We start from the raw sequence: 16,362 nt of genomic DNA, 5'->3' as shown, positions 1-16,362 counted from the left end.
CTCCAGAGGATTCTGAAGACTAAGCTCAGGGATTTTGGGGCATATCCACACTTAGGAACACCATCACTGGCTTTAAAGTTTTTCTCCATGTGACTGGATAGACACTTGGGGCCCAGCAACTTGGAAGTGTTCCCCATCACCATTTTTAAGCATCTGCTCCCATGCTCATGATTCAGCTTCAGGTGAGAACAAGGAATAGAAGTATTACAGGGGTAAATCTCTCTCTCTCTGTCACACACACACACACACACACATACAGGTTCACACACACACACACATGCACGTGTACACACATACTCACACAGCACACTGCTCACAACTAGACCATGACAAATACAGTCTCGTAGTAACATGAGTTTACTTGCTGTCACACAATAGTTTAGATTTTTCTGGCCAGCAAATTAATTGTTGGCAGGGAACCAGTTCCTTTAACTGGACTTCCTGTGGTTCATCTGAAGGAAAAGAATGTTTGATGCAGACCACTGTTGTATGTCTGTGTTTGGGGAGGGGAGTGGAGGTTTGACCAGTGTCAATATTCAAAGAAAATGATCTAGGTGTTATCCATGTGGTCTTCACTATTTTCTTCTTTCCTCTCTCTCACAACCTTAGTGAATTTAGAGATTGTCAATTGTGGCTTGGACCCTGAGTGCCCATATTGTTTTATGAAGACCTATCCAAGCCTTTTTATTGTAAGACCAATATACCTACTAGATCACACAGAACTCAGGGATTTTGGGTCATCCCTACATTTAGGAACACCATCTCTGGCTATAAAGTTTTCTCCATGTGACCGCTCGAGCAGACTTGGGCGCCAGCAAATTGAAAGTTCTGACTCTGCTTCATGGCCCAATCATGAAAGTACCTGAATGGAGGTTGTTATTTACTCCTACAATTGCCGCTGCAGCAGTATATTGACAGGGAACTGCCAGAAATTCAGGCAGGATTCAGAAGAGGACATGGAACCAGGAACATCATTGCTGATGTCAGATGGATCCTGGCTGAAAGCAGAGAATACCAGAAGGATGTTTACCTGTGTTTTATTGACTATGCAAGGGCTTTCGACTTTGTGTATCATAACAAATTATGGATAATATTGTGAAGGATGGGAATTCCAGAACACTTAATTGTGCTCATGAGGGACCTTTACATAGATCAAGAGGTAGTTGTTCGGACAGAATAAGGGGATACTGAGTCAGGAAAGATGTGCATCAGAGTTGAATCCTTTCACCATACCTATTCAATCTGTATGCTGAGCAAATATCTGAGAAGCTAGATTGTATGAAGAAGAATGGAGCATCAGGATTGGAGGAAGACTCATTAACAACCTGCATTATGCAGATGACACAACCTTGCTTGCTGAAAGTGAAGAGTGCTTGAAGCACTTACTAACGAATATCAAAGACCACAGCCTTCAGTATGGATTGCACCTCAACATAAAGAAAACACAAATCCTCACAACTGGACCAATAAGCAACATCATGAGAAACAGAGAAAAGATTAAAGTTGTCAAGGATTTCATTTTACTTGGATCCACAATCCACACCCATGGAAGCAGCAGTGAAGAAATCAAAAGATGCATTGCATTGGGCAAATCTGCTGCAGGGGGCCTCTTTACAGTGTTGAACAGCAAAGATGTCATCTTGAAGACTAAGGTGTGCCTGACCCAAGCCATGCAAAGCTGGACCAAAAAAGAATTGATGCCTTTGAATTGTGCTGTTGGTGAAGAATATTGAATATACCAGCTACTGCCAAAAGAATGAACAAATCTGTCTTAAAAGAAGTACAGCCAGAATGCTCTTTAGAAGCAAGGATTGTGAGACTGGGTCTTACATACTTTGGACATGTTGTCGGGAAGGATCAAGCCCTGCGTTGCTGATGCCTATGCCTTTAATTGAATAAGGTTCTTGCCTCTCACTGGTTAAGAATGAGCAGGTAAGGCTCTGAGAATTTTTCCACACAAGCAAAGCTTTATTAAAAGAGGCTTGCAAGCAGAGACAAGGAGGGCCTAGGCAATGCTTACCCCCGTCTCCCAGAACAAAGAGCTTACATGGATTTTTAAAGGTTTTTGAGGGGGAAAAGATTTATGTTTACTCATAAGTAAAGGCAGGGTTTTCCAGAAAGTGGCTTTTGTGGGCAGGGATATGTTAAGTATGGTGCTTGAGCAGCAGTTTTCTAGGATGGCTTCAAGATAGCTCCAGTCCTGGGGGCTTCTCGGATTCATAGCAGGACTTATTTTAGGGTGCTGGAGCTGAACAGTCTTTTGGTCCCAGAGTTCGATTCCGCGGATCTGACTGTAGCTCTCTGTTCCCCTGGTGGAAGGTCACATAGCGGTCAGAGGTGGATGTCCTATTCATGTCCCTGGGACTGGTTCCATCCGTTTGCTCCTGAAAAAAGAAAAAAATAGCTTTGAGGAAACCTGTGAGTGTTATCATTAGGTCTCCTTGACTCGTTCCAGGATGTGTTTGGTCTGTTGGTGATTGTCTGTCCCTTATCATCTATTTGCAACTCTGGTTACATACAAGGCTAGAGTCGACCTCAGGAGCCTCCAGATTCCCTGTCTTACCTGGAGAAGGACATCATGCTTGGTAAAGTACAGGGCCAGTGGAAAAGAGGAAGACCCTCAATGAGATGGATTGACACAGTGGCTGCAACAATGGGCTCAAGCAAAACAATGATTGTAAGGATGGTGCAGGACCATGCAGTGTTTCGTTCTGTTAGCCATGGGGTCGCTATGAGTTGGAACCAACTTGACAGCACCTAATGACAACAAGAATTGCTCTGGTCCCACCCAGCTTGAGAAACCTGTGAAGAAAGAAGGGAATAAATTGTTTCTTTTCAAACCAAGAAGCATTAGGTTATATATGTATTCTTAGAAATCTAGAGAAACATAGATCTGAGTGGCTGTGTGCTACTCCTTCACTCTGACTTCTTCTGTGCCATCGCTCCCTCTACACCTCCTTCTCCTCACTTTATGGTTCATTGAATATAAAGTGTGGACTCTTTGTAGTGAAGTGATATTTCATCCATTAGATGAATGAGTTTTAGCTAACTGCAGCTAAAATAAAAATAAAATATTGGAGAGCATTAATAATTTAAATAACTAGCTTTTATTGAGGCTATGCTATGAGCCAGTCTCTTTACATATATTGGTTTTATTTATGTTTAAAACGAAACACGTTAGTTAGCATTTATTATCCTAATTTTACAAGAGAAGAAACTGTGCAGTCAGTTAAGGACGTTTTCCAAGATCTCCATCTAGTAAATGGCATCACAAAATTTCAAGCCTTGTCTTACTTCCAAGTCCACATAAACCACCTGTAATACATTGCCATTAGAGTAAACAGGAAAAACGGTCAGAGGGTAAAAACAAATCGCAAGCTCATAGAATTGAGAGATGTTGGGCGCTAAAGGAGGAGGATCTCTGGCTGAAAGATCTTATGGCATATAATGTATATATATAACTAAAGCTATTATCAATTTAGCTTTGGAAATGAACTTTCAGGCTGGGCTCTGTCAGTGTAAACATCTAGGAAAGGGTGGCCTTATTACTTTGCCTGCCAGGAGTGATCTTTGGGCTTATTAGTCACACAGGGTCTGCCATTGTCTATGGCACACAGCCGTGGAGAGACATTCTTGTCAAAAATCTGAGAGGGTGGAAGTCTCGTTGGTTTTGAACTCTACTGTAACAGATTGGTCCCTCTGACACTAGTCTGAATACTTTTCTTGATGCGGGAAAGTGTCACATTGAGAAAAAGCAGCACTGAAGAAAGGACTGACTCTAGACTGTAAATCTCATGATGTGTCATCCTACATAATTTCTGAGGAAACATCTCTTCAAGTCAAGACCCAGAAAGCACTGCCCTCTGATTTCCCAGCCTAGAATTTTCCCCTTAGCACTGGCAAACTCGGTGCTCTGCTCTACACAGGGACAACTTTCTCTCCAGCTCCTCTAGAGAGATTCTGCTTTCCTTCTCATAGAAAACAGAATACTAACTCACTTGCCTTGGTATTTCTACTACTCAATCACTATCTGCAAATTTGCAGACCAACTTATATGGTTGGTCTGCAAATTTGCAGATAGTGATTGAGTAGTAGAAATACATACTAAAAAATATTCTCTCTCTTTCGTATTCTCTCTCACTCTCTCTCTCCAAACACACACACAGATACAAACACACAACACTTGATTCAATTCAACAGCTGAATACCGAAGAACTAGAAGCAAACACTCATATGGCTGTGTTGGGAACATTAAAATCAATCCCTCCTGGTTTTTTGCCCCTAGTAACACTGTTTTGTTGATAAAGATAAGGAAAATACATAATGAATATTATATAATAGTATACAATTCAGGTTACATTAGTTGCTACAGAGTTGTAGGGGCAAAAAGAGTTTTTATAAAAAAGTAATTTCATTTACAGGAATCTAAGATTCCTTAAAAACTTTTTACTTTCTGTATCACTAAAATTTGCTATATTTTTAATCTGCTTATAAACTATGTGCAAATTTAGGCTGGTATAATTTTGTATGTGATTATTTGTGTTAGAGGTTGTGAGGAAGTTTAACTTGATTTGGCTGACAAGCTGAAGGCAATCTATTGGAAGGACATCAGGCTCACAGAATGAACAGAAGGCTGGAGAAATGGGATTAGAAACTAAAGCAATTTCAGAAGATGGTTGTTGTTATTATTGTTGTTGTTGTGTGCCTTTGATTCACTTATGACTCATAGCAACCCTATAGAACAGAGTAGAACTATGCACAGGGTTTCCAAGGAGTGGCTGGTAGATTTGAACTGCCAACGTTTTGGTTAGCCTGAACAATTAACCACTTTGCGATCAGGCTCCAACAGGAGATTAGTAAGCATCAAAAACAACATTGGTCTCAGAAAGAGTCTGCTCAGAATAACAGAATTAGAATAAGAAAATGACTAAAGGAGACCATCTGAGTGAATTTCCTTATCCACTTCACTGTCTAAACATTAGCGAGGCAAATGGCTAGATCTACATCATATCAAAACATAGACAATGGTGTAAGGCAGCAGTGCCCATTTGGACTTAGTATTCTTTAATACTTCTACAAATTATTATAAAACTCAAAGAGCTTTAGTTCATTTGAACTATATCTATCAAAATATTTACCACATTGGAATGTAAAACTGAAAATTCAAAAACATTTTATGTATTATTTAAAAATAGCACTGATAAACCCATTATATAAACATAAATTACACTTTTTTCTTTTAAAGTAAATCTATTTTTAAGAATAGTGAGAAGAATGATATTGTTTTACATTTTTCAAATTGCCGTAAAGTCTGATTTAATAGAAGAGAGCTGGAATCTCTTTTTTACATCTGCATTTTGTCTATTATGATGTCACATTTCACATAGGCTCTGAAAATCTCCAGGGTGCGCTAATGACAGTATGATAGTAAAAAGGGAATATAATGTCTTATTATGAAATATAATGTCTTATTGTGAAAACAGCTTTGACCTTACAGACTCCTTGAAAGAGTTACCAAGACCGCACTTTGAGAACCACTGGGTAAGAAAATTTTCCAAAAGTACAAAGGGGTTATTTGCAAAAGGAATAAGAGAGTGCCGAAAAAAAAAGTAAACATCCACTTTTATATTCCTCTTGAATATTGCCAGTTCTTTCAAAGATATCAAATATTAAAATAAATAAAGCCTGGGGACAATATTTCCTATGATGGATCTTTAAAACAATAATGGGTGTTGAAGGCTTTGCTCAGTTATCTAAAAAAGAAGAAATCTCCAATGTTAGTAAGTTAACTATTTCTACCATTACCTCCAGCACACTGATTAGAGGTCTTCCCATCCCTCCAGGACCTTGACAACAGAAAATATTAAAGTAAGTGAGATCCTTCGTTCATAACAGGATTTCAATGACATTTGCTAGGAGAATGCCTTCAATCAATGACACCCAGTTCCATCCTCCCTCCTTTCTCCTACTGGGAATACCAGGCCTGGAAGCTGTGCATATCTGGATTTCTTTGCCAGTCTGTATTGTGTACCTGGTCACCCTTGTGGGGAACATCACCATCCTCTTTGTGATCAAGACAGAACACAGTCTCCACCAGCCCATGTTCTACTTTCTGGCCATGTTGTCTATGATTGATCTGGGTCTGTCCACATCCACGATACCCAAAATGCTGGGGATCCTCTGGTTCAATCTCCAGGAGATCAGCTTTGGGGGATGCCTTACTCAGATGTTCTTTATCCACATGTTTACAGGCATGGAGACTGTTCTACTGGTGGCCATGGCCTATGACCGCTTTGTTGCCATCTGCAAACCTCTCCAGTACACCATGATCCTCACCAATAAAGCCATCACCATTCTAGGCTCCGTTGTTGTTGGAAGGAATTTAGTTCTTGTGACCCCATTTGTGTTTCTCATCCTGAGGCTGCCCTTCTGTGGGCATCACATCATCCCTCACACTTACTGTGAGCACATGGGTCTTGCCCGATTGGCCTGTGCTCCCATCAAGGTCAACATCATCTATGGGCTCATGGTGATTTCTAATATTATTGTGGATGTGATCCTGATTGCCTCTTCCTATGTGCTCATCCTCCGAGCCGTTTTTCGCCTTCCCTCTCAGGATGCCCGACTAAAGGCTCTCAATACCTGTGGTTCCCATGTTTGTGTCATGCTGTGCTTCTACACACCAGCATTTTTTTCTTTTATGACCCATCGTTTTGGTCAGAACATTCCCTGCTATATCCACATTCTTTTGGCTAATCTATATGTTGTTGTCCCACCTGCTCTTAACCCAGTCATCTATGGAGTCAGGACCAGGCAGATCCGGGGACAGGTTGTAAAGACATTTGCACAGAAAAAATAGTTCTAAAGAGTGAAAACATATATGCATACCCTACCCAAAATAAATAATCTGAGCTGTCTTTTACATCTTCTCTAACACAGGGTAGTGCTGGCCAAACTTTTCATTTTGATTGGCAGTAGTTTAGGGTTGGCAGACAAAGGAAAGCTATTTTACTCCTTCTGTGTGTAACTGGGCAAAGGACAGAGAGTAATGGAGAAAACCGATGTCGTGAGAGCAGTGGTTTTGAAGTAGAACAACAGATGGAGAAGAGTGCAATGTCTTCATTTCTTCATATGTCTTCTCTTATACGTAAGATTAAAACTTGAAGGAACTCTCAACTAATAAACTAATTTTTATGCATAAAATAAGCTTATCCATCAGTTTGTGACAATGTCTGAATTAGAACATCTCCTGATCCACACCTTTACATTATTTATAGTATTCCTCAAATTTCTTCCCCCTTCTTTAGAATAATTGACGCATTTATATTTTTATATTCTCTAGTCGTGTTCTCATTGCCATTCTTGCTCTCTTTCCTCTTTTTTCTTTCCCTTCAATCTCTGTCCCTTTCCTTTATTCACTCTTTTTCCAATAAACTAGTTTTTGTGAATTGAGGAATATGAGAGACTAAGGTATGGGCATTAAGGAGACATGATATTGTTTCCTCACTCGAAGCAAAGTTGTTTTAGATGTAAGTAATTGTATGTGTGCCCAGGTCTAAGTCTAACTGACTTTTGTCTTACAATTTTCCTTCTCTTCTATACCATTTACACAGGACTTTAGAAAAATCATAAAATGAAATCATAGTTTCTTAGGTTCAAGCGTAAGTATCAGTGTGATACCAAAATCAGAATAATCTAAGTATATTTATTAATCCTGTAGATACTCAATATTTAGTTCCATTTCCAAACTGCAGATATACCTGGATAATAAGGTGTCCTTAAGTAAATTGAAAGAGGTATTCAGCTGAGATTTGTAACTGAGCAGAGCACTCTTGCTGAGAAATGAGAAGCCTCCATATTGTTCCGTGATTTAGCTCCACTCTTTAGACCTGCATGATGATAACAAGCAATTAGCAGCACACCACGGTAGGGTACTAAGAAATGGGGGCATATGCAGCCAAGTAGACAAGGATAGCAACATTATCTGTGCAATTTCTGTGAACCTGGTCAGGCCTTCATCTGAACTTCGATACTGGCTAAAGCACAATTCCAGCACTGAAAAGCACCTTGTGAGATTTTGTTATGTCTGTGAGCATGGGTTAAAATTTGTTTGTGTTTTTGTTTTTTCTTCTCTCTACCTCCTGCCCCTAAATTTTATCAGAACACAGAATATTAAAGATGGAAAAAATGTTGAGGCTCAACTGATCTATCCTCTTCATTCTACAAATGAGAAAACTGAGTTGCAAAGAAAGACAGGAACTTATTTTCACAAAATATATAAACTGCACCCATCCTTAATATCATTTTCAAGTAACAAGAGGTGGACAATCATGCAGATAAATTCTTTTGACCACACACTCATAACTATTTGGAGCAGAAAATATTTTATGTATGTATGTGAGGCTCCACCATTGGGCCCAGGTGGGGATATCTAGAAAAGCAGGAGATAAAGCAAGTAGCCTGGGCCCGGGGTTAGTAATGAGAAAATGGAAGTTACAAAAGTTCTGAGTGCAAGTGCAAGTAGGGTAGTACCAAAGAGTGGCAGAAATTGGTATAGCCTTCATTACTGCATTTGTAAGTGCTGAGTGGCAAGAAATGACCAATTCCCTGGTCTGCAACACATGTACCACACATAACATGCTAAATAAAGGCTATGTTTTTTCTACTGGCAATGATAAGAAGGGGTCTGTGGCATGTATAAAGCAATCTTCTGGTTAAATCTGTAACTGGGAGTAGGAAAAGATTCAATATAAACATAACAATGTGCACAATGTGGATTAGAGTGCACAATAATGGTGGCCATGAAGAAGTTCACAAATTGCAGTATCCTGCTTAGTCCTGGGTGAGCAGAGCCCCTGACCTGGACACCCATCTTAGGGATCCTCTGTGCTTTGGAGTAGATTACTCAAAAACAGTTAAGTCCCCTTCTGGTGCTTCACAGTAGCTGGTGTCATCAATGCCATCTGGGTGGGGTACCCGAAGCCCAGAATAAACATGCATAGGTCAGTCCCCATTTCTCCTCTTCTGAGAACTCTATAACTCTCTTTCCCCAATGTCTACTAGCTCATGGGGTTGATCATTTGTCTTAAGATGCTCTGCAACCCACATCTATAGGTTTTTCCAAGGGCTTTGTGTCTGGGACCTGATTTCAAGGGGGCGGCCTGGAGAGCAGAAAACTCCCTCTGGACACCATAGTTCTTTCATGAAATCTATATAAAATGGGACTGCCAGAATTGTGCTGACATGTTGATTTAGGGTGAGTCTCACTCGTGTCAAGGAGCCCTGGTGACGCAGTAGTAAAAGTGAACAACTGCTAACCAAAACGTCAGCACTTTGAAACCATCACTGGCTTCATGGTAGAAAGATGTGGCTGTCTGCTTCTGTGGAGATTTATAGCCTCAGAAACCCTATGGGGTTGCTATGAGTTGGAATCAGGTCCACAGCAGTGGGTTTGGTTTTCTTCATCCCACTCATGTCAGGCATAAGATGAGTTCAGGCCTCTGGGCAACCCATGATCCACTACTCATCTCTAGCCTTTAGCCATGAGCATAGAGCTGTATATTGGCTCTCACCTACCTGCATTCTGACTCTGGTGCTGTCTCCTATCTACAGCATCCAACAATAGCAGTTACAACAGCAGAGATTGTTTACCCTATCTCCTCACCACCACTTGGCTCTGGTTACCAGGGATCATCCATAGGCTCACGCCAACTCTTAGGCAGCCCTTCAGAAGTGGCTACTCCAAGGATTTTCAAGGCTATCACTCTGAAATGCCATCAAATACTTTCAATCTTTGAATTGATGTGGTAGCATCACGCTTTCCTGATCTTAAGTAATACTAGCTGCGGCAGGGGCATTCCTGTATGAATGGGAACAGTCCTTTCACCCTGCCCACAGACCCATTGCCTATACTTCATACTGATGGCACTGGGTGAAAGTAAACAGTCAGCCAGAATTGAAAGAGCTTACATTCTAGAAATGCAGTGATTAAAGACCTAAAGATTTCAGATGGTTGGAAGGTGTATTTTTGCTATAAAGTTTCAGGCAGTAAATTTACGTGAACAGGAAAAAAATTATCAGGGGGTAGAGCCAAATGGCACTACAGACAGAAGCATCACACTTTCCTTCCAAACAAACACCTCAGAAACTAAGTAAAACAGAGACAAGTGTCAATCCTGGAACCCTAAGTGTCAAATAAAGAAATAAAAAAACTCGACCAAACACCAAATGGAGTAAGAAACTGACAGAGAGCAGACAGCAGTGAGAGATAAGCAGTGGGGGTCACCTATGAGTTAACATGGCTCAGATTCACCATCTTGAACTCCTCAGCCACCAAGATTAGCAGACAGGGAGTATGGAAGGCAGTCCACAGAGCTCTCAGCAAGAGTCAGGGCACCCTGTACCCAGGGATACAGGCTTTCCCACCCATACCCTTCTTCCCGCTGCTCAACCTCCACTGCATCCCAGCAGGCAATGGTCACTCAGCTGGGGAGGCACCAGCTCTGTGCCTCTTGGATTCACTCTGCCCACACTGGCCCATTCTTTCAGTGCCGTTTTTTTTATGCTGTTGTTGCTTTGGAAACCCTGGTGGTGTAGTGATTAAGTGCTATGGCTGCTAACCAAAGGATCAACAGTTCGAATCTGTCAGTCACTCCTTGGAAACTCTATGGGGCAGTTCCACTCTGTCCTATAGGGTCACTATGAATAAGAATCGACTCGACAGCACTGGGTTTGGTTTTTATTTATTTTTTTCTTTTTTGGCTGTTGCTTTTTTTGGTTTCTTCTCTCTCTCACATTTTTCCCTTCCTTTCTCTAATACCTGGCTGGATGTGCCATCTCCACTTCTTCTTGACAGGCTGTGCAGCACTGCTTATCTGGGGAACTGCCTCCCAGTCCATGCTGCCAGTGGGATTCCTGGAAACATTTTCTTTTTCTCTTTCTTTTTTCCTTTTTGTTCTTCTTCATTTCTCAGTTTCTTTTCTCTTTCTACTTTCCTTCTTTTCCTATCTCCTGAACACCTGACACTGTGTGTCATCTCTGCCTCTTCTAGACAGGCAGGGTGTGCCTCATGGCTTGGGAGCCACTTTGAAGGTTCACTCCGCCATCCCAGAGGGGTCCTTGGGGGCATTTTTTTTCTTTTTATTTTTTTTGTTTCTCGGTTTCTCATCTCTCTTTCTACTTTCTTTCTTTTCCTGTCTCCTGAATACCTGGCACTGTGTGCCATCTCTGCCCCTTCTAGACAGGCTGTGCAGTGCCTAGTGACTTCTGAGCCACTTGCCCAGTTCATGCTGCCAAGCCAGTGGGATCCCTTGGGGTTTTTTTTCTTTTTCTTTTCTTTTCTCAATTTCTCATCTCTCTCTACCTTCCATCCTTACCATTCTCCTGAACAACTGGAGATGTGTGTCATCTCTGCTCCTTTTTTTTTTTTTTTATAAACTTTTATTAAGCTTCAAGTGAACGTTTACAAATCCAATCAGTCTGTCACATATAAGTTTACATACATCTTTCTCCGTACTCCCACTTGCTCTTCCCCTATTGAGTCAGCCCTTTCAGTCTCTCCTTTCGTGACAATTTTGCCAGCTTCCCTCTCTCTCTATCCTCCCATCCCCCCTCCAGACAAGAGTTGCCAACACAATCTCAAGTGTTTACCTGATATAATTAGCTCACTCTTCATCAGCATCTCTCTCCCACCCGCTGACCAGTCCCCTTCATGTCTGATGAGTTGTCTTCGGGGATGGTTCCTGTCCTGTGCCGACAGAAGGTCTGGGGAGGATGGCCACCGGGATTCCTCTAGTCTCAGTCAGACCATTAAGTATGGTCTTTTTATGAGAATTTGGGGTCTGCATCCCACTGATCTCCTGCTCCCTCAGGGGTTCTCTGTTGTGCTCCCTGTCAGGGCAGTCATCGATTGTGGCCGGGCACCAACTAGTTCTTCTGGTCTCAGGATGATGTAGGTCTCTGGTTCATGTGGCCCTTTCTGTCTCTTGGGCTCTTAGTTGTCGTGTGACCTTGGTGTTCTTCATTTTCCTTTGCTCCAGGTGGGTTGGGACCAATTGATGCATCTTAGATGGCCGCTTGTTAGCATTTAAGACCCCAGATGCCACATTTCAAAGTGGGATGCAGAATGTTTTCATAATAGAATTATTTTGCCAATTGACTTAGAAGTCCCCTCAAACCATGTTCCCCAGACCCCCGCCCCTGCTCCACTGACCTTTGAAGCATTCTTTTTATCCCGGAAACTTCTTTGCTTTTGGTCCAGTCCACTTGAGCTGACCTTCCATGTATTGAGTGTTGTCTTTCCCTTCACCTAAAGCAGTTCTTATCTACTGATTAATCAATAAAAAACCCTCTCCCTCCCTCCCTCCCCCCTTCGTAACCACAAAAGTATGTGTTCTTCTCAGTTTTTACTATTTCTCAAGATCTTATAATAGTGGTCTTATACAATATTTGTCCTTTTGCCTCTGACTAATTTCGCTCAGCATAATGCCTTCCAGGTTCCTCCATGTTATGAAATGTTTCACAGATTCGTCACTGTTCTTTATCGATACGTAGTATTCCATTGTGTGAATATACCACAATTTATTTACCCATTCATCCGTTGAAGGACACCTTGGTTGCTTCCAGCTTTTTGCTATTGTAAACAGAGCTGCAATAAACATGGGTGTGCATATATCTGTTTGTGTAAAGGCTCTTGTATCTCTAGGGTATATTCCCAGGAGTGGGATTTCTGGGTTGTATGGTGGTTCTATTTCTAACTGTTTAAGATAACGCCAGATAGATTTCCAAAGTGGTTGTACCATTTTACATTCCCACCAGCAGTGTATAAAAGTTCCAATCTCTCCGCAGCCTCTCCAACATTTATTATTTTGTGTTTTTTGGACTAATGCCAGCCTTCTTAGTGTGAGATGGAATCTAATCCTAGTTTTAATTTGCATTTCTCTAATGGCTAATGATCGAGAGCATTTTCTCATGTATCTGTCGGCTGCCCGAATATCTTCTTTAGTGAAATGTGTGTTCATATCCTTTGCCCACTTCTTGATTGGGTTGTTTGTCTTTTTGTGGTTGAGTTTTGACAGAATCATGTAGATTTTAGAGATCAGGTGCTGGTCTGAGATGTCATAGCTGAAAATGCTTTCCCAGTCTGTAGGTGGTCTTTTTACTCTTTTGGTGAAGTCTTTAGATGAGCATAGGTGTTTGATTTTTAGGAGCTCCCAGTTATCCGGTTTCTCTTCATCATTTTTGGTAATGTTTTGTATTCTGTTTATGCCTTGTATTAGGGCTCCTAGGGTTGTCCCTATTTTTTCTTCCATGATCTTTATCATTTTAGTCTTTATGTTTAGGTCTTTGATCCACTTGGAGTTAGTTTTTGTGCATGGTGTGAGGTATGGGTCCTGTTTCATTCTTTTGCAAATGGATATCCAGTTATGCCAGCACTATTGGTTAAAAAGACTATATTTTCCCCAATTAACTGACACTGGTCCTTTGTCAAATATCAGCTGCTCATACGTGGATGGATTTATATCTGGGTTCTCAATTCTGTTCCATTGGTCTATGTGCCTGTTGTTGTACCAGTACCAGGCTGTTTTGACTACTGTGGCTGTATAATAGCTTCTGAAACCAGGTGGAGTGAGGCCTCCCACTTTCTTCTTCTTTTTCAGTAATGCTTTGCTTATCCGAGGCTTCTTTCCCTTCCATATGAAATTGGTGATTTGTTTCTCTATCCCCTTAAAATATGACATTGGAATTTGGATCGGAAGTGCGTTATATGTATAGATGGCTTTTGGTAGAATAGACATTTTTACTATGTTAAGTCTTCCTATCCATGAGCAAGGTATGTTTTTCCACTTAAGTATGTCCTTTTGAATTTCTTGTAGTAGAGCTTTGTAGTTTTCTTTGTATAGGTCTTTTACATCCCTGGTAAGATTTATTCCTAAGTATTTTATCTCCTTGGGGGCTACTGTGAATGGTATTGATTTGGTTATTTCCTCTTCGGTGTTCTTTATGTTGATGTAGAGGAATCCAAGTGATTTTTGTATGTTTATTTTATAACCTGAGACTCTGCCAAAGTCTTCTATTAGTTTCAGTAGTTTTCTGGAGGATTCCTCAGGGTTTTCTGTGTATAAGATCACGTCATCTGCAAATAGTGATAACTTTACTTCCTCCTTGCCAATCCAGATGCCCTTTATTTCTTTGTCTAGCCTAATTGCCCTGGCTAGGGCTTCAAGTATGATGTTGAATAAGAGTGGTGATAAAGGGCATCTTTGTCTGGTTCCCGTTCTCAAGGGAAATGCTTTCAGGTTCTCTCCATTTAGAGTGATATTGGCTGTTGGCTTTGCATAGATGCCCTTTATTATGTTGAGGAATTTTCCTTCAATTCCTATTTTGGTAAGAGTTTTTATCATAAATGGGTGTTGAGCTTTGTCAAATGCCTTTTCTGCATCAATTGATAAGATCATGTGGTTTTTATCTTTTGTTTTATTTATGTGATGGATTACATTAATGGTTTTTCTGATATTAAACCAGCCTTGCATACCTGGTAAAAATCCCACTTGATCATGGTGAATTATTTTTTTGATGTGTTGTTGGATTCTATTGGCTAGAATTTTGTTGAGGATTTTTGCATCAATGTTCATGAGGGATATAGGTCTATAATTTTCTTTTTTTGTAATGTCTTTACCTGGTTTTGGTATCAGGGAGATGGTGGCTTCATAGAATGAGTTGGGTAGTATTCCATTATGTTCCACGCTTTGAAATATCTTCAGTAGTAGTGGTGTTAACTCTTCCCTGAAAGTTTGGTAGAACTCTGCAGTGAAGCCGTGCGGGCCAGGGCTTTTTTTTGTCAGAAGTTTTTTGATTACCGTTTCAATCTCTTTTTTTGTTATGGGTCTATTTAGTTGTTCTACTTCTGAATGTGTTAGTTTAGGTAGGTAGTGTTTTTCCAAGAATTCATCCATTTCTTTTGGTTTCCAAATTTGTTAGAGTACAATTTTTCGTAGTAATCTGAAATGATTCTTTTAATTTCATTTGGTTCTGTTGTGATGTGGTCCTTCTCGTTTCTTATTCAGGTTATTTGTTTCCTTTACTGTATTTCTTTAGTCAGTCTAGCCAATGGTTTATCAATTTTGTTAATTTTTTCAAAGAACCAGCTTTTGGCTTTGTTAATTCTTTCAATTGTTTTTCTGTTCTCTAATTCATTTAGTTCAGCTCTAATTTGTATTTTTTGTTTTCTTCTGGTGCCCGATGGACTCTTTTGTTGCTCACTTTCTATTTGTTCAAGTTGTAGGGACAGTTCTCTGAATTTGGCTCTTTCTTCTTTTTGTATGTGTGCATTTATCGATATAAATTGGCCTCTGAGCACTGCTTTTGCTGTGTCCCAGAGGTTTTGATAGGAAGTATTTTCATTCTCCTTGCATTCTATGAATTTCCTTATTCCCTCCTTGATGTCTTCTATAACCCAGTCTTTTTTCAGGAGGGTATTGTTCAGTTTCCAAGTATTTGATTTCTTTTCCCTAGTTTTTCTGTTATTGATTTCTAGTTTTATTGCCTTGTGGTCTGAGAAGATGCTTTGTAATATTTCGATGTTTTGGACTCTGCAAAGGTTTGTTTTATGACCTAATATGGGGTCTCTTCTAGAGAATGTTCCATGTGGGCTAGAAAAAAAAGTATCCTTTGCAGCAGTTAGGTGGAGAGTTCTGTATAAGTCAATGAGGTCAAGTTGGTTGATTGTTGTAATTAGGTCTTCCGTGTCTCTATTGAGCTTCTTACTGGATGTCCTGTCCTTCTCCAAAAGTGGTGTGTTGAAGTCTCCTACTATAATTGTGGAGGTGTCTATCTCACTTTTCGGTTCTGTTAAAATTTGATTTATGTATCTTGCAGCCCTGTCATTGGGTGCATAAATATTTAATATGGTTATGTCTTCCTGATCAATTGTCCCTTTTATCATTATATAGTGTCCTTCTTTATCCTTTGTGGTGGATTTAAGTCTAAAGTCTATTTTGTCAGAAATTAATATTGCTACTCCTCTTCTTTTTTGCTTATTGTTTGCTTGATATATTTTTTTCCATCCTTTGAGTTTTAGTTTGTTTGTGTCTCTAAGTCTACGGTGTGTCTCTTGTAGGCAGCATATAGATGGATCGTGTTTCTTTATCCAGTCCGAGACTCTCTGTCTCTTTATTGGTGCGTTTAGTCTATTTACATTCAGCATAATTATAGATAAAAAAGTTTTTAGTGCTGTCATTTTGATGCCTTTTCATGTGTGTTGTTGACAATTTCATTCTTCCACATACTTTTTTGTGCTGAGACGTTTTTCTTAGTAAATTGTGAGATCCTCATTTTCATAGTGTTTGACTTTATGTTAGTTGA

General features: G+C 40.2%; 1 protein-coding gene across 1 annotated transcript; it reads left to right on the top strand.

Annotated features, from left to right (window-relative positions):
• The first annotated feature begins 5,887 nt into the window (after window positions 1-5,887).
• LOC100665575 (olfactory receptor 52E4) lies at window positions 5,888-7,473 on the top strand. The gene has a single exon (XM_003423398.3). It carries the CDS (start codon window positions 5,903-5,905, stop codon window positions 6,857-6,859), a length of 957 nt encoding a protein of 318 aa, XP_003423446.2. The 5' UTR covers window positions 5,888-5,902; the 3' UTR covers window positions 6,860-7,473.
• The last annotated feature ends 8,889 nt before the right edge of the window (window positions 7,474-16,362 follow it).

The sequence above is a fragment of the Loxodonta africana genome, chromosome 7 (assembly GCF_030014295.1).
Source record: "Loxodonta africana isolate mLoxAfr1 chromosome 7, mLoxAfr1.hap2, whole genome shotgun sequence".
NCBI classification, from domain to species: Eukaryota; Metazoa; Chordata; class Mammalia; order Proboscidea; family Elephantidae; genus Loxodonta; species Loxodonta africana.
The sequence above is the reverse complement of the archived record's forward strand: the minus strand, read 5'-3'. Positions and strand labels throughout refer to the sequence as shown.

Coding starts and splice junctions, on each gene's coding strand:
- LOC100665575 (XM_003423398.3), top strand. CDS start 5,903: ATGACATTTGCTAGGAGAATGCCTTCAATCAATGACACCCAGTTCCAT.